Below are 25,235 nucleotides of genomic sequence, written 5' to 3'. Positions count from 1 at the left end.
ATCAAATAATAAGCCTTTCTTCCTCTTCATTGAATGCAAGATCTCACTTGTCAGAATGGAGTTTTCTCGAATCCATCTTGCTGACACAAAAGCCATTTGATTAAAAGAAATCAACTTCTTCAAAAGTGGTATAATCCTTTAGGCTAAAATCTCAAAAATGATTTTATATATAGTATTGTAAAGGCTAAATGGTCTCAAGTGATTATAACCAATCAGCTGCTTTCACTTAGAAACTAAAACCATAAATTTCCTATTGATGCTATTAAGGAAGATCCCTCTTGTAAAAACATTCTGCACCATTCTTTTCATATCTTTTCCCACAATACTCTAGTATTTCTATAAGAATAAGGCAGGCATCCCATCAAGTCCAGGGGCTTTAATGAGATGCATGCATTTTCTAATCTCCAGAATTTCCATCTCCAATGGATGCATCTGATTCTAGAATTTTCCTCCTTCATCACTTGAAGATGAATGAATTCATCTAAGTCTACATCACTTTCCAAACTCTTCACTTTAAAGAGATCGAAGAATTCCTTCAATAAAAAGTTAACAATTTCTTCACCACCTTCCATCCACTTTCCCTGATTGTTTTTCAAAGCAGAAATAAAACTTCTCCTTCAATTGGCTATAGTGGATGTAACACCCTGTCCCGAAGTATATTGGAATTTTTTCAAGTTAATTGAAGTTGATCGGGTTTGATTGTCATTGATCGAGAATGGTCAAATGTTGACTTTTTGATTCGGATAGAATTCTAAGTTGACCAAGGCACCATTATGAAGTACTTATCGACTCGAGTCCGTAAACTAGTAGAACATAAAAAAACGTAGCTGCGGTTTGAAAGTTATATGCAAAACAAGTTGAGTTCCGAATTGTCCGAGGATTCTGGAGTTGACTTTTTATTTTTGTAAAATTGAGCTTTGACTCATGTATGGTTGTGAAGTACTCATCGATACAAGTTCATAGACTAGCAGCACACCTAATTTGGACATGTGGTTTGAAAGTTACAAAACCATGAAATTTATCTGAGATTGCAATTACTATTCATTAATATGTGACTCTGTGTGTGTGTGTGTGTGAACAGTGGTGCCACGTGTCAAAAATCTAGCCAACACATGAATGCACAGTGGCACCCATAGGAGGCTTTTTGATTGGGTGAAAACGTGTGAGGTAGAAGGAGGAGAGAGAGGAAAAAGAAAGAGAGAGAAAAATGGGGAGAACCGGCCACCACCGTCGATCCATTTTCTAGCCACCCCCTGCTACATGTGCCACACCCCCTGGAAGTCCACCCCGTTTTCGGCCAGCCACCCAAATTTCATGGCCAATCGACCACCGACAATGCCGATTTCTTCTCTAGCCAATGTCTCCTAAACCAGACCTCTGTTTGTCTCACCGATGGTCCCATTAGCTTATCCATCCTCCAATCTACCTTTCCACCAATTCTCATGGCCATTGGCCACCGGACGGGCTGCCGACGATGGTAGAGTCCAGTGGCCACAACAGCTAGTCAGAAAACCCACCTCCGGCAAGTTCCCGATCACCCCACCTACCCTTCCCCACTAATTTGACATCTCTGAATCCAAATCTGAGGTCCATTTCCTCCAACTTCTAACGGTTTGTGAGATCTGAGGACATTAAGTCCAAAAAATTTCAGGCAAGATCCCGGCTACCACATGTCTAATCTCCCGAATAAGCACCTATGAATTGTGGAATCGATCCTATGGAGGATCTTGATTGAATTGTGTGCTCGAGGTGAGTGGCCCTATAACACCCCATCCCGAACCATGTCGAAATTTTTGCACGTTGACCGAGGTTGACTGTTGACCGTTGACTTTGACCGTTGATCGAAGGGGTCAAAAGTTGACTTTTTATTTCGGTTGGAATTCTAGGTTGACTGAGGTACCGTTACAAAGTACACGTTGGCACGAGTTCGTAGACTAGTAGCACGTTGAAAACGGAGCTACGGTTTGAAAGTTATGAGCAAAACAAGTTGAGGTTCAAATTGTCCAAAAGGTGCCCCGAGTTGACTTTTTATAGTTGTAGAATTTTGCTTTGACTTTGGTATGGTTGTAAAGTGCTCGTCGATGTGAGTTCACAGACTAGCGGCACGCCTAATTTGGACGTACGGTTAAAAAGTTATGGACGTTTAAAGTTTACCGGATACCGTAATATTTTATTATATCTAGCTTAAGTGCATAGTAACACCACGTGTCGGCACCTGATTGGTCCATGTGGGTGAACAGTGTCACCCACGGTGGATTTTATTTGACAAAAATCTCGGGGAAGAGAGAGAAAGAGAGAGGGGAGAGAGAGAGGGAGAGAGAGAGACGACCGGCCACCACCGGTTGGCCACCGTCCAACCACTGGAGGGCTACATGCGCCAGCCACCTGTGAAGCCCAGTTCCCCGCGACCCCAACCTCCAATTTTCACGACCGCCGGCTGCCGGACGAGCCCGGATCGAGACGGCGAAGTTCAGCGACGATTTTCCCCTCCACCGCCAGCCACCGCCGTTTGACCCCTTTCCGACCGTTTTCCGGTCACAAGCGCCAGCCACCCCTCACCACCCCCTCATTTCCAGCCAGCCCACCAAATTTCACGACCACCGGACCTCCGATGCGCCGGGATCGGAGCGTTTTTCGACGAGGGGCCGAAAATCTTCAAACCCCAATTTCTCCCCCGTCCGGCCTCCGTTTGCCTCACCGCTGGTCCCGTTGGAATCCTCTCCCCTCGATCTACAAAACCCCCAAAAATCCCAGCCCACGGGCACCGCACACGCCGCCGCCGACAACAGTTGCCGGTGACCGCGGCGGCTCGCCGGAAGTCACTGTTCCGGCTAGTACCCAGTCGCACCGCCGGTCCCTCTCCACTGATTCCGACATCCTAAATCCAAATCCGGGGTCCTTTTCCACCAATTCGCAACGGATTGAGAGAATCGAAGAGTTGAATCCCGAAAGCTTTCCGGCGATATTCCGGCCACCACTGGTCCAATCTCCGGGAAGTAAGACCGGATTTGTAATCCTCATCGCTCAAGCTTCGATTCGGTATATTACTCGTCAAATTTGGATAACGTTTGTGTTTAACCCCCCGGGTACCGGGTATTATTTACCCGAATAAAATATTAATTTATTTGACTGTGTGTGAATTGTGTTCTAGGAGCACGGGTGAGTTGTGAAATTGATCCCATGGTGGATCATGGTTTAATTGCGTGCTCCAGGTGAGTGACCCACCTTCAAATTAATTTTGGGAATTAAATTGGTGAATATTATGTGTGATTTGAATATTTGGAATTTAAATTCTATGTGCCAAATATATAATTGATTTATTGTGGAATTCAATTATTTATGAAATTCTTGTGGTTTTAACATTATTGTGACATGATTTGATTTTCAAATATTTCAAGGAAAATATTTGGTTATGTTGGTGACTTCAATTTTTATAAAGTATGCCCATGGAATATTATGTGATTTAATTATTATAATTCAAAAATACTCATGCCATTGGAAAAATTGGAATATTTAAATTGGTGGATTTGGGAGTTGGTGGATTTGAAAATCATGGAATTTATGACGTTGATTATAAAAAACTTGTGGAGAATTTCCGGGTTTAATTGGATGGAATAAACCCATTATATTTAAGGAAAATTTGACATTTTGAGATATAAAATAAATATGTGGATTTTATGATTTTTAGATGCACCGTGCACGTACTGGTGTTCTGTTTATATGTGATATGGTTAGTGTGCACACGGATGTGATTAGCGCGCAGGTGGGTGTGAGTAGTGTGCAGGTGATTTTATGGGGTTGTCCTGTGGTTGCCATCGGATGAGGGTAGGCCGCCCCTCCATGGCCGGGACACCAGTTAGCAGCGGCACGGTGGGACGCCACACGACCGTATGCCGGTTTCTTTCTATAACCTCCTGTCTGGCGGTACCTTGGGACGCTGGGTACTGTTGGCGCCACTGGTATATAGTGGGTGCATCAAGTGATTTTCAGAATTGGGATTTTAAAATAAATATTTTGAAATTGTATTGGAATAAAAAATATAATTATTATTGTTTCTGGTATTTATTTGATGTCTTGGTTTTCGGGGAATACGAACAAAGGGTTTTGTGAAAAGGTTTTAAAAGGGGAACTTTTCCAACCGAGAGAATTGTAAAGGTTTTGAGAGAAATTATTATTTCCAATTAATTATTATTTATCTACTTTACTACCGTGGTATTATAATTGTATAGTAGATAGGGTCATTCACTGAGATGATTAGCATCTCATATTTTTAAATTCCGTTCCTCTAGGTACCAGGTTTGTCGGTATTCATCCGGAGCGGACTTGATCTTCATCGCTGTCTTAGTTCGTGAAGTACCCTGTTCTTCCTTTATTGCAGTTGTAATATTTCTTTCATCCACATTGTATTCTATACTTAGTAGTACTTCATGAAGCTCTGTATACTGTATGGGACACTTATGTATTTATTATGCACTGGATTATTGTTATTTATTTTGAAGTACTGAAATTTGTGGAATCAACTTGTAGTATTGTGGGAGGAATAAGGGGATGTTTATAGAAGTGTGTTTTCAGTGCAGGAAAATTTTGGTAAGTCCATCCCTTAGGGGAGGTTCTGCCGGATTTTCCATTGGAGGGTCCGGTAGGGTTTCCCTGGGATCAGGGCTTGTCTAAGGTTCCGGTGAGGAATTTTGGACGGGTCCTGACAGGTCCACCTTCAAAATTTATTTTACGTTGATAAATTGTATAAATTTTGTGTTGATTATATATTTGGAAATTATATTTTATGTGTTAAATATTTAGTAAATTTTTTTTTATATGAATATGCTGAATTGTGATGATTTCGATTTATGTTTCCTGATTATATAATTTGGATCAAAAGATTTATGATTTCAAATTTTAATAAATTATTGGAGAATTTAATTTTAGAATATTAGGTTTAATAAAAACATATATTATATGAATGTATGCATTGTGGAATTTTATGCGATTTTAATGCAATTGTTCATATATTGAATTTTGAGGAATTGAAGGAATATTTATTTTAAATTATTATTAATTTCATTGACGGATTTATTATGTGTTTGAAAATGTATTTATAGGAATTTTGATTATTGCGGATTTTATGAGGTTTAAATGAAATATTTAATTCAAATTGGTTTTGAAGACTTGAAAGAGAAATATCGATTTAAACTATTATGTTTATAAAATAATTGTGCATATAATTTATATTTTGATTTCTAGGAAATTCAAATTTAATTTTTATTAAATTATTGTGGAACCGATTTTGTAAATTTTGATGCATAATAAATTTATGTGCATGAGTTTAAGAATATATGAAATTCATGAGATGTTAATATTAGTTTGGACATCGGTTGGATTTACAGATTTGAAGGAAAACTACTTATTTTACATTTATTATACATTGAGATGAATTTTGTAAATTATTTTATGGTATTGGAAAATTTTGGATATATATATATATATATATATCGTAGGATTTTGAGACGATGAATTAATTGATGAATTGGAATTGATGGGTGTTAGACATGTTTTATGAAAATTGGAAATGGTATATATATATATATATATATATATATATACGTATATATAATTTTATTGGTTTTAGATGCACCCATACAGTATCGGTATTATGTAGTTGTGGATGTGATTAGCGAGGGGCGGAGTGTGATGAGTGTGCAGTTTTATACTCTCCCGTGATTGCTCTCGGACCAAGGGTAGGCAAGTTTGAGATTGGCCATAGTCATCCCCTTCCATGGCTGGGATTGAGGTTTGCAGCATCGACGCTGTTAGGACACCAGGGTGGCCTAAATGCAGGTTTCTCTCTATAACCTCCTTGTCACGGGGTGCTTTGGGACGCTGGGCACCGTTAGGCATCATTGATATATAATATGGTGCGTCAGGATATTTCGACATAAACTTTTAAACAAAATTTGTTTTAAAATCATATTTAAATTTTAATGGATTTAATTGTGTTTTATCCTATTTATAACAATTGATGTTTTAAATTTTATTTTATTATATTTACTTTATTTCCTTTAAATTTATGTTTTAAGACACACTTACCATGCTTCTATTATTCATTTCAAATTTGGAATGTTAAATACAATTGTATCTTATTATCCATTTCTAGTAAATGTTTAAATCTAATTAATCAATTCCTCCTATTTATGTGTTGATTTGTTTGATTTAGTTAATAAAATTTGTACAAATTGCTCATTGCAATTAATTTTGCTTTCATGTTATATTTATTTAGTATAATTCTAAATTTATCGTGTTTTATTTGGATTTTAATATTTAATATTTTCTTAACTTTTAAAGAATACAAATTATGAGGTTCTTCGAAAATGTTTTCAAAAGTGGAACTTTTCCAATTGAGTGTAACGGTGAGAGTTTTGAGAGAAAACATTAATTTTACTTATTTACAATTTTATAACTATTTATTTATTCGTTACTAATTTGTCAAGTTCATTACATTATTATTATTATTATTATCATCATTTAGTAGATTGGATCATTCATTGAGATGAGTAGCATCTCATGTGTTTTTAAATTCATTCCCCTCGACCTAGATTAGTAGATGTTGATCGATATTTCTTTTTATCCTTTGTTGTGTTAAATTCCATATTTATTATTTGTAAACTTTTGAGGCTTTGTATACTATTGGATGTTTATTTATATAATATTGCATAGGTTCCCTGTTAAATTTTGAAGTACTGCAACTTTGTGAAAAGTATAGTAGTAAGATGGGAGGAATAAGGGGATTTTGTTACAGGTATGTTTTTTGTGTAGGAAATTTTGTGATAAAACTGCCTTTAAGGGAGATGCTGCCGAATTTTCCATTGGAAGGTTTGGTGGTGTTTTCCTGGGATCAGGACTTGTCTAGGATTCTGGTGAAGAATCTTGAATGAGTTCTAACAGTGAACGTATGGAAGAACTTGGAATTGTGATTCCCATGTTAAATCAATGGCTCGTAGGATTTTTGTCTCCAAAGAATTTTCAATCTTTTCGTCCATTCATCAAGCTCAAGGTGAAAGATCCTTTCACGATTAATAGAAACATTAGTAGGTTGGCTCTGCACATTTCTCATAAGATCCTCCAATTTTGTCATTCTTGTTTATTAGAAATCAAAAAGCTGCCTACTCCATCTTTTCAACACTTTAGTTGTACAAGAAATCTTCCTCGACATCGAAACATTTCTTCTATCCCCATCTTCTAACCTCCGTGCTTCTATAACAACATCTTCACAAACAAGATTTCTTGACCAAATTTCCCAAAAAGTGAAATGGTTTAGGGGAGCTCAAATGGTCTAGCAATAGATTCAGTTGGTAGGGAATATGATCAAAGCTTGCTGAGACCAATGAACCTCTCTCACTTGATTAAAGGCGATTCTCCAATCGGGGCTGGCTAGGACACAATCATTATTCTTTCCCTAATATTCACACTCCCACTCCTCTTGTTACACCATGTGAAAGAATTTCCTGTAAAACCAAAATCCACTGCTCCAGCATTCCTCAACAAGTTTCTTAAAAAAAAAAAGAAAAAAAAAAGAATGAGACTTGCTAGTGACTTTCCTTCCACCACATTTCTCATCCTGATCGTGACTTTCCTTCCACCACATTTCTCATCCTGATCCACCATATCATTCAAGTCCCCTATTAGCACCCAAGAACTGTTGCCTTCTCTCACTAACATCGTGAGTTGATCCTAAAAGTTTTGTGGAAGGATTCTCTCTGCTAGGTAGTAACCGAACCAACACATCCAGCTAGGTCCATTTTGGGGTTGCATCGACACCCTAATGAACCATTGAGAGGTAAAAAATCGCTTTCCAAACTATATCCTCAATCCAAAGCAAAACTAACCCACCTTTACCATTAACAAAGCCCACCACCCTACAATTATCAAAATTTAGTCTCCTTCTAATCCTTTTAAGAGACTCGCTATTGGCTTTTGTTTCACAAAGAAAGAGATCATGTGGGGAGTGTTTTAGAACCAGGCCACAAAGGCCACGAACTACGGAGGGGACCCAACTTCTTAACCATAACAAGAGCTCCTTCGCCTACTTCCTCACCACTCCTCTTCTCATTCAAGCCTACCGAGTTGATTGGATCATTTCCTCCGATGCTTTCTAATTGGAGTCTTAAACGATCAGCTTCTCAATCGCAGAATAGTTTCAAACGAAAACAAAGAAGAGAAGACTGAATATCAAAGGGAAGAAACTTTTAGTCTCTCTCACGTGAAGGGATAAGAAAATCGAAGAAGAATTCCCTCGCATCCTAATGCAATTAAACACGCATGTAATTTTTTTCTTCAAATATTTATGAAATATCTCAGTTACTCTTTGACTGTGAAATGTAACAGCAGAAAACTGATGGAAGGGGTACATGGGAATGAACGTGTTTATGTCAATCCACATGAGGTATTTTTAATATTAACCCTTTTATTATATAATAAAAGTAGTTTTCGCACGAATAAATTCGGGTTTTATGTTTTTTTTACTGGATTCAAAGCGGTTCAGCATTCCAATGCATAGTACCGCACATCCGTAGTATTATAAGTATATAATATTTTGTAAGTTAAAAGAGAGGACTCAAACCCATAACTTCACAGGTGCTTAGCACAACACAAACTCACTTAAACTCACTTGTTTGCCATACCAAAACTTGATATGGGTAGCTATTTTTTCCTTTTTTCTTTTTAAGCAGGAATAGCTACCTTAGAGAGGATAATTGTTGACCCAACTATCAAACATGCCATAACATTCTGCACTTTTGTATTCGGTGGGAGAGTGACCAGCTCCCTATAAACAATGCAACAAATATCAATTTATAATTACTCACACATTTATAGATAACCATTATGGACAAAATACTAATTTTAAGTGGCAATTAGTAAAAGCGATTTCTTACCTTCACAGTTGCATAGGTCAAGCTGTATTTAGATTTCTTATACGTCTCTGTATACCTGTAACCATAACCAAGCAAATAAGTGGATAAATAACTATATAATCTTTTATTTTTAGTGTATCATGTTAATGCCTGTATATTAGAAAGTTTTAAATATAACATCTACATGTTTTCCAAATATATATATATATATATATATATGAAAACATAAGCACCTATAATGAAATAATATATATGACATGTATATATTTTGTTAAAAATGGCTATAATTCAAACTATACACACTGACATATATAACAAATATAAAAATATGCGCATATTTTGAAACCCACCCTGCAATTTGGCCATTGATGTACCATGCTCTCCAATCATCGTCAATAGTTAGATTAAGGGATTTTATCCATTCTTCTGTTGATATATGTGTAACTCTCATATCATGATCGCCACTGTAATAATAATAATAATTATAAGAAATTCTAAACTAAAAGGATGGGGCATTAATTATAATAAATAAATAAATAAAAATAGAGAGAAAATTGATTATCAAAGCTTTTAAGACATTCATGTTGGATTTTTATTTTTTCAAGCGTAAAGAGTTAATAGTCCATGCCATAAAGAATTCCATAAACAAACGTGCATAGATATATTATTAAGAAATTTTTTGAAATAAAAAAAGTGTGAACTTTCTTACGTGAAAATTAAGACTTTTATACGCATATTAGTGAGATACTTATGGTAGCCAATAGCACTTTCGACATCATATATGTATGAACCATAAGTTACACTGTCATTGCACCTCGTCCAATCTGTAACTGTTCCCTGTCCATATTAGTAAAAATTTGTCATTAACGAACATATATTCTAATTGTTCTATACAAATATATATCCTTAAAATTTTTGTACCTTACGAACTTGAAGTGCATTTTGAACACTTTTGTTATTTGCCCATCGGTTAAAGACTGAATTCTCGGTAGCCTACAAAATTAGGAAAATACATTAATTTAAGTAAATTGTAATGTTCATTTATTGTATCTAACAAGAAAGAATTGGTCTTGAAATTAAATTATAATTATGTTCCAAGCTCACCAATTACAAGTTTACCAATTAATAAATCTGACAATATTTTTATTAGCTTGTATTAGATTCTACGACCATTAATATATATATATATATATATATATATAACACACATAATTTGCCGTTTGATAAACAAAATATTAGTTTTTAATAAAAGTACAGGTATATACCATACACCAAAAGTTTAAATATCGGTGACGATTGTATCTTGAATTGGTCTCTTCAATTGATCTTCGAGCTTGCTTATCTTTATTTGGCATAGGCAATGATAAAGCGCAGTTGGGTCTCAATATATGATGAATATTGAGGTTTCCTGTACACTATGATTTAAACTATAGATAAGTTATTAAATTAATCAAAAATATTAAATATGCATGTGACATATATTCGCAAGTCTTGATATAATCTTAAACCACCAAATTCAAACCTCAGAAATCTTATCAAGATCCTCCAGACATTTTAAATTTGTTGGTTCTACATTAAGATACTCTCCCTTGCAACTTCTTTTCGCTCTCTGTCCAAAGAAAGCATGAAACGTTGTAAACTTTAGAGAGATAAATCTGATAGCTAGGTGTATATATATATATATATATATGTATGTATGTATTATGTTATGTTATATTAAGTCTGACATATGATCATATATGTAAAGATTATATATTAGAAATCACAAGAATAGCATATTGCACGAAAAAATGAAAATCAATATAATATTTAAAATAAAAGATTAAAACCAATTGGCCTCGTAAATAATGTAACACGTATGACTTGAAGTTATAAGACCAAACAACTGATTATCTAACCAGCTACTGCCGTTTTAAAGTGTTTTATGATATTGAAGGTGTTGAGATTCAAACTTTCAATTTCTTTGAGACATTCAATCCATTCATTAAGCATACCACCATCCGGATAATTCTTGTACTTGCTCTTGCACGTGATTGCCCTATTAGACAAGTAGATTTTAACAATGCTTTTCTAAATAGGACTCTCCTAGAAACAGTTTAAATGCAACAACCAGAGGGGTGCACCAGTTCACAATATCCCAGTTTTATTTGTAAGTTGAACAAGGCTCTTTATGGGTTAAAGTAGGCTCCTAGAGCCTCGCTTGACAAGCTCCGATCAACTTTGTTGAGGAGAGGATTTATTGGTTTGATTGCAGAAAGTTCTCTACTTATTTTGAAAACTCAAGCAGTTCATGTGTTTGTCCTTGTTTATGTGGATGACCTAATCATCACAGCTTCAAATTTAGTTGTTGAATTAGATGAGGAATTTTCTCTCAAGAATTTAACTTGAACTATTTTTTGGGTATACAAGTGCAAGATTAGCTAGTGGAATGAAGTTGTCTCATAGTAAATATGCTACAGATGTACTTCGTAGAACAAAGATGGACAATGCTAAAAGTTATTCTACACCCATGGTCTCTGGAAAAACAACTTTCAATTAATAATGGTGACATTCTTAATGACCCTAAGCAGTATAGGAATGTGATTGGAGCTCTCCAATACTTGACTATTACTCAGCCAAAAATAACTTTTTCAGTAAACAAGTTATGCCGGTTTGTAAGTAAACCTCGGACTGCTCACTAGGAAGCCCTCAAAAAGATTTTGGTTTGTTTCTCAAAAAGCCTGATAAACGGATTTTAGTTTTCCATGGTTTCACTGATAGTACCTAGGCCAGCAGTTCTAATGACAGGTGATCATGTAGTGGGTATTGTGTCTCCTTGGGTCCAAACCTTGTATCCTGGACTTCCAAGAAACAGTCAGTGGTGGCAAGGTCTAGCAGAGTATTGTGCATTAACCAACATAGCTGCTAAGATATATTGGTTGACTTAGCTTGCAAGGCAACTTAGGTTAAACTTACAAAGTCCAATCACTTGGTATGATAACCTTGCGATAGTCGTAGTGGCTTATAACCTAGTTTTTTATACTCGAACCAAACACATTAATATAGATGTACATTGCGGGCAAGACAAGGTTCTTAGCAAAGAAGTGGAGATTTGGTATGTTGCCACCAGTGAGTGGACAACAGACATTTTTACTAAGCATTTAGAGCTACTAGATTCTTTTATCTCTGTGATAAACTCCCGTGTTAAATGCTGAGTAGTAGCCTATAGAGCTTAAGTTTTCAGAAGGCTTCACTTGAGGGAGGGTGTTAGAGCCATGTCATTAATATGAGTGACGTCAACTTACCTTCCTACCAACTCAGCTTGTTAGTTTCACAAACTATTAGTTAATAACAAACTAAAGTCCTCAAGGATAAGAAGTTTGGTTAGAACCACTTTCTCAAAAGCTTCTCGGTATATATAAAAGCATAGTAGCGCTTAGATCTCTGTAATTGTGATTACTCAATCTTTTTCTTGAATAAAGAAAATCTTGTTTTCTCTATATTTTCGACATCAACGAAAAATTTCAATGTGACATATTGCTCTAAATTAGGTAGTATATATAGGCATGGGAAAATGCTCAATTTTTCAATTTTGATCAGGATTTGACCAAAGTTGATAATATTGACCATGGATGGGTCCAAGAGTTGGCTTTTTATATAGTCTAAGTTTTTTATTTGACCTTAACATGAATGTGTAGGCTTCGCCAATCCAAGTTCATGGATTTGTGACATGTCTGAATCCGAACTATGGTTAGAAAGTCACAGTGAAATAGTGTTAGAAATGTTTTGGTCATTTACCAATCTAATCTCTCTTATTTGAGGAATTGTATTATTTTAATATCGAATTACTATGTTTTTAATGCTACATGTATATATTTTTCATATATCAAATATATATATATGTATACACTATAATGATTTAATGGGCTATCTAACTCAATTTTATTATTGCTTACTTATTGGTAGAATCTGCAAATCATATATATGACAATATAAATTTAAAATATTTTTTTTTATTTGTGTTTTTTTAATGTTAAAAATCTAATAAGGGAGAGTGAATACTTAATGGAAGCTGATTAAATTTTCATAGATATCGTGTTTAAATGAAATTATATTTAAAAAAATAAAAAATTTATTTATTTCTTTTTTAACCCCTATTTAATTTTATATTATCAATATCTAATATCATAAGATGGACTACGTAACCAACCATATTAAAATTCTATATATATATATATATATACGCATACTTATATCAAGTTATTTTATATATATATATATATATATATATATGTATATGTTAAGTAATTATATCTACTTTTTATTATTAACTATATTACTATTTGGAAGCAAAATTATTTCTTGTTTGCTCTATGCTTATGCAGATATGTATATATATATATATATATGTGCATGCGGTTTCTATATAATTTATATATACTTATATATTTTTACATTAAATTAGAATTATTATTATTATTTTAAAGGTTCTTTTATTTTGAAATTAGATTCCCTCTCCTCAAGTTACCACCTTCCCCCTCTCACTCATGAAAAACCAATCCGACATCCCACCTTACTCACTTGTTGCCTGCAGTCATTTTCTTCGTCGGAATCATTCATTTTCCGGTCATTATTTGCTGATCCACCCATACCAAATCAAAGTCCATATTCAAACTATGATAGATAAAACGCCTCATGTTGGGCTTTCGCGTTTTAAAACGCTAATATATATATATATATATATATATATAATATACAGGTTACCATTTTATTATATGAATGTACAAGCTGGTGCATCATAAAGAAGTCATAAAACTGTTAGTTTCTCCAATAAATGTTCAAATAGTTAGAATTCCCATCTTCAATATCAACAAATATATATAGAGAGAGACCTGCTATCATATGCATTAACATGCATCATGGTGCGGATTGGCAGTAAATTATATATAACTGATAGGGTGTTACATGCACTTTAACCCGAATTTATGTAATTTAGCACCTAGCCGCACTATTGTAGCGAAGTTTTATATATATTTCTAACATATTAATTGCCATTTAATCATAGGCAAACACTCATTTTCCAAAATTAAATATTAAAACTGCCTTAACTGGCCGGTCCCTTATACATGGACTCATTGTAGTCTATGTTTATTAATATTATAGACATGCATAATCAATCTCTTATCAGGGCATCATGATAATTTTTTTATTAGGATTTTCTTTATTATTTCTTGGACATTTTCAAAAACTGAGATTTAAAAAGGTATTTAGAATTTATATGAGTTCTAACAAAGTTCACTTTACTCATGTAAAATTTTTTGTATTTCATTAGACTTATATAAACCTCTAAATACATCCTTAAATTTCAACCATTGAAGAGATTTAAAAATTAAGAGGCATGTCCTAATGGAAAATCTATCAGAATATTCTTAGTAGAGACTAACAATAAACATGCATATTTATAATTCAATTTAAATTTGTATCGTGGATCTTAAAGAATCTCCACGCTAAAGCAAATTTTTGTACAACAAATATTAATCTTACTCGAAATAAAATTCAATTTGGTGGACAAAACTTAGAAATTCAAATGGAAGCTAATTACCTTATATAGACTATATGATATAAGCCCCATCCCATAAGCATAAGGAATTTTTGAATTTTCTTCAAGGCTTGTGTCTGTATGTGGGGATTCCACATAGTATCCCTGTGTTCATTTCAAATAATTATTTATTACTTATAGTATTATATATGCTAAATTATTCTAAATCACCATGCAATGCATAATATTGGAAAGCTAAAAAGTTAAAAAGAGTGTAGATTACTACTTTCAAATTGATAAAAGGCTCAAGTCCAGCTTTATTTCCTGCAAGATAGCCATTATTGAGCTTTGTGATCTCAAAGATAAATATAGCAAAACCTCGACTAATTACATATACTTTACTCTTTTTTTTCTTTTTCTTTTTTTGACATAACCTACATACTTCAATAAATTAATTAATCTTTTGTATACATATTATCTTCTAATACCAAATAAATTTTCTATATGCTATGATGTTTTTATTGATTTATTATTATTTTTCTATGGGTTAAATGTATTTTACTACCCTTTGGTATGAAGAAAGTTAATTTTGTAATCTCTAAATTTATTTGTTTATTTTTTTATTTTTGCATTTGATACCCTTTAAGTTCCAAAAAGTTACATATTTATGACAAACTAGTTTGTTGAGGTTGTGTGACTATAAATTTAGAGTTAGTGAAGCTTTAGTATAACATTTGTGAAGCTATGGGCAAATAGAGGAGAAAAGGAGAACAAGAAAGCTGAAAGAGCAAAACCAAGGTGCTGGACAGCAGGTTGGGCACTATAGCCCTGGGTTTTAGGCATTGCAATGCCATGTAGGGGCACATAAGCTTCAATGCCATGACACTTTGACGGTTTTGGTTGTGTTTTTTGGTAAAAACTTCAGTACTGTGGCATTGATTGCATAGTGCCATGGCACCATCACGTTTCTTGATGTCCAATTTCTTGGAATTACAACTTTGTCCTTAATTAGTTTGTGTTTTTTTTTTTTAATATATAAGACAAAAAAATTAAGAGGTTTGAGGAGATATTAAGGGTTAGAGATCTAGTACTCTTACGGCAAAAAAAAAAAAAAAAAAAAAAAGGAAGCTCTCAGGTATCTCTTCTCCTAAGGATTTGCATATTCTTGAGATAAAGTTTGTAATTCTTCTAGATTAATATAAGCAATCTTCATTGGTTTCCCCATAGATGTAGATTGTAGCATTAACATTGAACCACGTTAAATATTGTGTGCTTCAATGTTTTTTTGTTTCCTTTTTGTTCGTCTTTGGTTATTAATTGATTGTTGCTATTGATTTTGTCTTATCTTGTTGTTATATATTATGTACTTAAGACTTGTATGGGATTTCTAGTTTGCCCAAGACCTACTGATGTTATTTCTACATGCACACAATATGTTTTATATATTGTCAAGCTTGGATTGTGCTCAAGCAGTTGGTATCAAAGCCCTAGATTTTAAATTTGGAGTAATATCGTACCTCCACTGGCAAACATATCACTCTTTGTCAAAATTTGATGTGTTGCCGTACCTCCATTGGTAGATCTATAACTCTTTGTCAATATCACTGACAGACCTGTCACTATTTATCAATATTGTCCCAAATTTATCTTCCAGACTCGGTATGAGGTTTTTTGCTCAAAGTTTCCCAAGAGGTCACCCATCCTTAGATTACTCTCGCTTAAACACACTTAACTTTGGGGTTCTTTCAAATCTTAAATCCAACAGTTCTAAAATGGCCTCAACAGTACGAAAGTAACTATCATTATATTTTAACCATCTTCTATTCCACACTTAGGCGATGTAGGATTAGATACTAGACAGCCTATCAGTTCCTCTTCCACCTACCCACATTGGCCCAAGCACACTTAACTTCGAAGTTCTTTCAAACTCTGAAGCCAATTTCTCTAAAAAGGTCTCGACGTCGTAAAAGTGACTATCATTACATTTGAACGATTCCCTATTCCACACTTGATAGCATACCAGTACCTCTTGCACCCTTCCAAACTGTTCGTCACAATCCATTTGCCCTTGGGATCCAATATCCTTGTTGTCACACTTCCAATTAGGTACAGGCTCTTATACTATTTGTAACACCCTACCTCCACTAACGAACCTATCACTCTCTATTAATATAACCCCCCAGTCAGTCATCACATTTTTTATGGGATTTTTTGCTCCGAGCTTCCTAAAAGATCACCTATCCTTGGACTACCCTACCTAAGCATGCTTAACTATGAAATTCCTTTGAATCTTGAAACTAACTACTCTGAAAAGGCATCAAAGTTACGACAATAATTATTATTACATTTGAATCATCTACTATTTCACTCCCAGATGATGTAGGATTGGACACCTGGCAGCCTGCCAGTGCCTTTTTTACCCGCCTACACTAGTCATCATATTTAGAGATTTTAATAGTTGTTGGTGTTGAGGGTTCTAGTTATGGATTTGTTTTCTGTACTGAAACTTGGTAGAAATCTAAAGTTAGGGAAATAAATATGGGTTCAAAGTTTGAAGTTGAAAAATTCACCGGAATGAATGACTTTGCGATTTGAAAGATAAAGATGAAGGTAGTCTTAGTTAAAGAAGGTTAAGCAGTAGCTTTGAAAGGTGAAGAAAATTTTCCAAAAGTTGGAAAGATGCAAAAAATAAAGAGTTGTTAGAAAAGGCATATAGTTTCTTGATTCATGGACTCGAAGATAGAGTTATGAGGGAAGTTGTAAAGGAAACTATAGCAATTGGAGTTTTGAAGAAGTAAGAAGAATTGTATATGTCTAAAATTGTGTCAAATCGCATCTATTTAAAGAAATGCTTTTTTGGGTTCAAGATGATTGAAGGAAAGCCTGTAAGGGAAAATCTTGATGACTTCAGAAATTTGATTCAAGATTTAGAACATGTTAAGTTTACCATATTGGATGAAGATCACGTAATGATCTTGTTAAAATTCCCTTCTAAATGGTAATAAGTACTTTGTAGATACTTTGAAGTATGGTAGACAAACCTTACAATTAAAGGAAGTGTTAGATAATATTAATGCAAAGGATGCTAAGTGAAGAATGAGAGCCAAAACTAGTAAAGGTAAAGATCTAACAGTTAAAGGTAGATCTAATTAGAGATTCGATGAGGATGGTGGCCATGATCGAAACAAATCTATTGTCAAAAAAGGGGTCATAGTAGGAAGGAGTGCCCTGAAAAGCTTAGAAAGAATAAAGGAAAGGAATTGGATAATGAGGATGTATTGTTTCCATTGAGAGTTATAAGAGTGCCAATGTACATCTAGTAGCAAACAACATGATAGCCACGATTAGATCTTAAATTTAGGATGTTCCTTTCAAATGTGCCCTGACAAGAGTTATTTGAATTTTTCATTGAGACTAAAGATAGAAGAGTCCTCATGGGTAATGCTACAACATATAAGTTTGGCGGTATTAGTTCTATAAAATCAATGTTGCATGAAGGTAGCTTAAGGTCCTAATCAATGTGACGTATATTCCTGAGATTGAGAGGAATTTGATTTCATTGTGAAAATTAGAAGATAATGGAGATGCTTATAAAGCTAAACACCTTAAAGTTTTGAAAAGATCATTTATGGTGATGAAAGCAATCAAAGCCAAAGGCTTGTATTTGCTTGATGAGGCTGCAATTTCAAGTGAAGTTCTAGTTGTTACTTCTAAGAATTTGACTAAAAATACATTTGGCATAGAAGGCTTGTGTATATTATTGAGAAAGGACTAATGGAGCTAAGCAAGCAAGACTTGTTGGGAGGAGATAAGCTTAAGAATTTTTACTTTGTGATCATTGCACTATTGACAAGCAATTATGAGTAAAATTCAACATTGCAATTCATGGAACCAAAGAGACTTTAGAATATGTATATTCTAACTTATGGAGACTAACAAGAACACTATCTATTGAAGACAAGAGATAAGGTATTCTAGAAGTTCAAAGAGTGGAAGATTATGGTGGAAACTCAAGTTGGAAAAAAGATCAAAAGATTGATCACCGAGAATGGTCTTGAACATTGCAATGAGTTGCTTAATGATTATTGCAATGAGTATGGGATTGTCAAATACAAGACAATAATGGTAACTCCTCAGAGGAATTGTTTAGGTAATATGATGAATCAAACCATTGTGGAGAGAATGAGAAATATGTTGAAACACTCTAAGTTGGCTATTTAGTTTTGGGCAGAAGCTATAAACACGGTTGTGTACTTGGTCAATAAGAGTATTTTTATTGCAACTGGTTTCGGAACTCTTATGGAAAGATGATCAGGACAAGCTCCAGATTTAAGTAATTTTTAGAACCTTTAGATGTACTGTAGATGTACATACTAAGGAAGGAAACCTACAATCTAGATCATTGGATTGTATTTTCTTAAGGTATTTGGATGGAAGTGAAGCTTTAAGACTCTAGAATCCTATTACCAAGAGGTGTACTATTGTTTTCAATGAGTGTGAATTACCTTGTGTATCTTGGAAGCGGTTCACATCTAAGGAAGTGAAAGGAAGCAGTGGAGAGCTTGAATGCAAGTGGAAAGCAGGAAGATGATTTGAATGCACGAAAAATTTATGGTTATTTGCTTGAGCATGGATTAACCATAGCCAAAGGATGGCAAAAAAAATATTTTTGAATTATGAAGATGCTAATGTGATTGTTTATGCACTTGTAGCAATGGGAGATTTCAATTCTGCAAGTTCAAGTGAAGCCTTGAGTTTTGAGGATGAGATGGATGGAGAAATGAGTTCTTTGATTATCAAGCATGAAGGAGCTGGTCTTAACAAGGTTCCTTGTTGTTTGATGGATGTTTCGCAATAGAAGAGAGTAAGGGTTCCGTGTGTGTATGTTAGAATTTGGAGGTTGACCTTGTGATAGAAGAATATATTGGAGTTTGTCTTGCAATTAGTGTGCTTAGGCTGGGTGTTAGCCTTAGCAATGTGCTTGATAACTAATGAGGAAGGTTGTAGCCAAGGAGATAAAAAAATAAATAAATAAATAATAGGAATAAATTTAAAGTCAAGGTGAAGATTGTTAAAGTTGTGTGACTCTAAATACAGTCAATAAAGCTTTATTATAGCTTGTGTAAAGCTATGGTGCAAATGGAGGAGAAGAAGGAAGCTGAAAGAGCTTAAGCAAGGTGTTGGACAGCAGTTAGGGCATTGTTGCACAATGCAGGGCATTAATGGCTCGCGGACAAAAGCTTTAGGTTACGTTTAGTATACAGAATAATTATTCCTTTAAAAATAGGAATACTCATTCATGGGAATAGAAAATAAGAAAAGGATTGATAATTCCTATTTATATGTTTGGTAAAAATGTTGACTTAAATCAAGGTTGAGCTTTAATAAATATTTTCTTTTTCCAAAGACATTCAAATTTAGTAAAAATTAATTAAAAATTAAATTTTATATCTATTTATATATTTTTAGTATGTAATAAAATTTAAATATGATAAAGATATTTCAAAGTTTACCCAAATTAAAACATAGGAATAGAAATTCTAAGATTTTAAAAAAGAATAGTTATTCCTTTAAATGGAGGCATATCTATTTCTATGGAATAGCTATTGCGAAATTCAAAAACTTACCAAATATGGGAAAAAAGAAATCTATGAAATAGGTATTCTATTCCTATGTTTATTCCATAAACTAGACATGACCTTAGTGTCGCAACAGTGCTGGTTAGTGTTTTTTGGTAAGAACTTTAGCGTTGTGGCTCTGACATCTCCCGATGCCCAATTTCATGAAATTACCACTTTGTCCTTGTTTAGTTTGTAGGTTTTGTATAAAACATAAAACTAACAAGTCAAGGAGAGATTAAGGATTAGAGAGCTTGCATTCTAAAGAGAAGGGAAAGCTCTTGGGTATCTCTTCCCCTAGGGTTTGCATATTCTTTAGATAAATCTTGTAATTCTTCTAGATTAATATAAGAGATCTTTCCTGGTTGCCCCACGAACGTAGATCATAGCATTGATGATCAAACCACATTAGATATTGTGTTTTTCCTTGTTCTCTTGTTTTCTTTCTTTTTCATCTATAGTTATTGCTTGATTTTTGCTATTGAGTTTATCTTATTTTGTTGTTATATATTATTTGCTTGAGACTTTTGTGGGATTTCTAGTTTGCCCAAACCTACTGGTGTTATTTTCGTGTGCGCATTGTCAAGTTTGAGTTATGCTCAACACAGTTTATCCATTTTGACCTTAAATTTTAATTCTTTTTCTTTTTATCTGTCCAATAATATTTTGGTGAGTTTTTGGATTATTTGGGATGAATTAATGATTAGAAACCAAAAAGACAATGAAAAGATGGATTTAGGATTGAAAATGGATGAATAGTTAGGTTTTTGTTAGTATTTAACGATTTTGTCAACAATATATGACTTTTTGAAACTTAGAAGCTGTCAAATGCAAAAACTAAAAATAAAAATATATAAATAAATAAAATTTAGAGATCCAAAAATGATGAACTTTGTCCAAACTAAAGGGTAAAGAACTTTGCCAAAATACCTACACGGTTAGTCCAGTTAATTAAAAAAGATGATTCCTTTTTCCTGATCAGCCAAGGTCTGAATTTCGTGTGGAGCACTACACTTGAAGTTATAACTTCTAAATTTTATTCTAATAAATATAATTTAATATTGTAAAACTTTTAGTCACTGGTATTTGACACATCACTGGCTATTTGACACATACTTTTAATATATATATATATATATATTATACACACCAAATATGAACATAGTTATCACTGAATTAAGGCCTCTTTTTTTCTTTTCTTTTATCCTCTTTTTTTTTTTTTTTTTTTTTTTTGGTGATTATATAGTAGTCCTTGATTGGTCTTTTTGACTATTTTCGATCACCTTAGTTTGGATCATTCATAAAATGATATTTATAATAAATATTACCTTCTACTATTTCCCGTGTAATGATTGGTGCTACTAATCCGCCATATGAATCACCGCCAACAAAGAATGGATTCGCTTTGAATCTTAAATGACCTTTCAACCACTGCAATATAAAGAAAATCGGAAAAAGGAAAGAAAAAAATAAAATATACGAATGAGAAACTTTTCTAACACACATATATTTTATGTATTGATTATAAGGGACTTATTGAGTCTATCCTATCGGATCCTCCACTAAACAAATATATTACAAGAACTAGATCTCTACTCCCAGGTGAACCTAATGTGAGTTTTGTAGAAGGGAAATTAATTTAAAAGGACCAACGTACTGAATAATTTTTCATGTATTACTACCTTTTAATATAACTATTTGTTATAATTAATTAAATGGTTTTCACAAACCTTCCTTATGAACTTGCCAAGCATTGAAGCTGTATTTGTATCCGAGGAAACAGTATAATCTTCAGCGCGAGTTGAGTAGGAGAAACCAGTGCCAATAGGTGCATCTACAAATATGATGCTGGCAATCTAAAAATAAAATTAATTAATAAATAGATAATAAGAATAGCTTGTGTCTGCTTTTGGCTCTCAAATTATTTTTTCTTCTTTTTTATTTTTATTTTGTTGTGAGGTAATTATATATAGTAAAATGTTATTAAATTGAAATTTGATATATACCTGAGTCCATGAGTTTGGGACCAATTTTAAAGACGGTAAAGCGGCTTCATAAGTTGATGGATCGAAAGCCAGTGGACCTAAAAAAAAAAACAGTTGGTAATAGCATTTATAAGGTCAATAATGAATTTTGGAAATCTTAAAACTAAGGTGTTGTTTAGTATTGTTATTGGTTTTCTGTTTTCTTTTTTTTTTTTCTTTTTTTTTTTTTTATAATTTGCTTACCTTTTAATTGCAGTAGTCATAGTTTGTTAAATATCTTAAATAATTACAAGCTTGAAAAAAGTTAAAAAATAATATAATTTGAAGTTATATTCAATTTTGTATTTATGTTATTTCTTTTTTTTTTTTCCTTTTAACTTTGTAGTTAGTTAAATGCCTAATAAAAATTAAAAATGGATCATATTACCAAAGAGTACCTAAGTTTGTTGTGTTAATCCTTCTTCATAATCATAAATACAAATTCTTAGAAGAATGCAACAGCTAAACTTTTCAAAAAAAATAAATAAGCTTTAAAGTTTTTGTTTTTAATATATTTATATATACATATATATACACGTGAAGTATGGGAATTCAAATTTAGGAATTAGGATCATTGCCGGACAACCTAGTTTCAAACTTCAATTTTCTTTTTGGATAAGAAATAATTTACTCTTGAAATTAGACAATTTAGTTTTAGAAATTAAAAAAATATATATATTATTTGCCACCATGTGTGATAATCATCAACAACACTAATATAACAATTATTAATTAACAGCATTAATATTAAATGCATAATATGAGAAAGTGACCATTTAATTGTAATCCCATGAACTACTATAAGCCTATAGATCCCAATACTCCATTACTAATGGTGACAGATGTTATTTTTCAAAAGATATTTCTCATAAAACTGTTTTTCTTAATTAAACATTGAAATTTAATGAAAGAAAATAAAAATTACAAAATAATAGTAATAGTACCAAAACACAAAAATTATTATTATTATTATTATTATTATTATTATTGTTTGATGAAAAGAGTACAAAAATGACAATGTCATGAAATGGTGTTTTTCAATTTTTTTTTTTTTTCTTTTAAAGGGTCGACGTTTACATAATGATTAGTTTGTTTTAATCTAGGCAGAAAGTGCAATTTTTTTTATTTTTTTTGGTTTTAGAATGCCAAATAATCAAATTTGTTTTTTATCAAATGTCAAATAATCAAATTCGTTTTTTATCAAATTTTTTGTACGAAGCAATATATATACATACACAACTAGATCCAAATCATTACTTTTGAATCATTTTAAAAACTAAAATTTAAAAGCTAATTAGTGGTTCTCTAAACCTAAAGTTTATTTTATCTAAATAAAATTTTATTAATTGTCCTTAACTGATTTTTAAATGTCAGCCCTTGTAGTGAACAATGATTGATAAAAAAAAAAAAAAAAAAAAAAAAAAAAAAAAAGAAGGAGATCTAGTACAGCGACATAAGTACAAAGGGGCTAGGATGCGCTCAAGCCAACCCAATCGTTTTCTTTTTTTTTTTTTTTTTTTGGGTACATGTATTTATATAGAAAAAAATAAACAATAGGATGAAAATAAATAAATCAGAAAAGAGAAAGAGGCAAGAAAAATTGGATAAAAACAAAGGGAAAAAAAAAAGGATAAATACCTAAAGACAGACAATTTTGGACTTTTAAGTGGTTTTTATTTTTTGTTTGATAAAAAAATTGTTTTGGCCTTTTCAAGGGGAAAAAAATGTTGGTAGTTAGAAGTTAAAACTATAAAATTTTATCTTTTTTTTATTAAAATTAGTTTCATATTGAAATTGTGATTATGAGTTAGGATTTGCTCCTTTTATTAGTGAAATCGCAGATTAAGAAATGATTGTGATGATATATTTGGTTAATTTAAATGAATTAGTTAGAGACTTGATTACGGTCATAAGTATACTCTATGTTTTTTTTAACATTGCAAATTTTTATTGTTGTTCTTTAATATCAAAATGTTATGTTATATTTATTGTATTTAAATGTAACCTATTTTACATTCATATATATATTTTTTAGTTCTTTTTTATATTTATAATTTTAAAAGTTAACGCAGTATTGTAGCTATAATATTAAGAGGTATGACTCATTATGTCTTATTTTAACTAATTTTACTTTTGCTTCTCAATTAATAAAATTTTCCAATATCATTGAAGTTCATTTAACAAGAATAAATAAATAAATAAAAAATGGCTGGGCTACATCCCTTGTAAGGGGTTTCTTGACTTTAAGAGTAAGGAGAGTTTATATGATAAATGTTAAAAGTTATTATCAATTTAAAATTTTGGATTTGAAATTTAAAAAATAATTATTTCTTTATATAATGTTTAACCTATATTTAACCGATTAGCTGATAACCGATTTTACTAAATTCATATATATATATATATATATATATGTCTATATATATCTATTTGTGTGCGTGGTTGATGTTGTTTTTCCATTTTTCATACACAATTTTTTTATGCAAAGTGATGAGAAAATCTACCTATTTGATATAATAAGGCCGTTAAACCTGTACAACCAGGTCCTCCATGATGTAGAAGTATGAGAGGATCAGTAAGAGGATTTCCTTGTGATTCAACGAAATAGTAGAAGAACTCGGATCTCTCCACATTAACATATCTAATAGAAAACCGCGCATATTATTATTTAATTCCCATACATTTCATGAAATTGAACCATAAACAATATTTTTATTAAAATACTTCTGAAAATTTTAAATAATAAAAAATATTGTGAATATATATAATTTAGAGATTCTCACCCTGTTTCAAGTTTGAAGGGGAGGAGTCCAGAGAAGCCTGGCAAGGTCTTCACAATTGACTGGGAGAAAGTATTTCCCAAGCAAAGCAAGATAAGAAGCCATTGCAAACTGCAGAACTTGATGGACGAATCAAACGCCATTGTTTGGCCAAAGCCTGACTGGTTACTTCTTTTTTCTTTTTTTTTTGTTTTTTTTTTTTTTGCTGAAAGCCTGACTGGTTACCTGTATATATGCAAAAGATTTTTTTAATTAGGTAAATGCATATGGTACAAAGTTGATGGTATATTTAATGGTTCACGGTACAAAATAGGTTTAGTTCCATAAATACACCCTACGGTTTAGTACAATTCCACGTGAAACCCTGTGATTTTAAGAGTATGACAAAA

The 25,235-nt window shown here is 32.7% G+C and overlaps 1 protein-coding gene across 1 annotated transcript; it reads right to left on the bottom strand.

Moving 5' to 3' along the window:
- Positions 1–8,438: 8,438 nt before the first annotated feature.
- On the bottom strand, positions 8,439–25,032 carry LOC107427593 (serine carboxypeptidase-like 17). The gene is made up of 14 exons (XM_048480318.2): positions 24,850–25,032; positions 24,571–24,707; positions 22,049–22,125; positions 21,773–21,898; positions 21,371–21,473; positions 14,711–14,748; positions 14,488–14,589; positions 10,429–10,515; positions 10,172–10,321; positions 9,828–9,899; positions 9,616–9,743; positions 9,257–9,370; positions 8,928–8,982; positions 8,439–8,818 (listed from the first exon to the last, which is right to left on the bottom strand). Exons 1-14 carry the CDS (start codon positions 24,987–24,989, stop codon positions 8,735–8,737), a joined length of 1,413 nt encoding a protein of 470 aa, XP_048336275.1. The 5' UTR covers positions 24,990–25,032; the 3' UTR covers positions 8,439–8,734.
- Between the last annotated feature and the right edge of the window lie 203 nt (positions 25,033–25,235).

Source organism: Ziziphus jujuba, chromosome 9 (assembly GCF_031755915.1).
Source record: "Ziziphus jujuba cultivar Dongzao chromosome 9, ASM3175591v1".
Classification (NCBI taxonomy): Eukaryota; Viridiplantae; Streptophyta; class Magnoliopsida; order Rosales; family Rhamnaceae; genus Ziziphus; species Ziziphus jujuba.
Note: the sequence above shows the minus strand (reverse complement) of the source record. Positions and strands in the feature narration are given on the sequence as shown.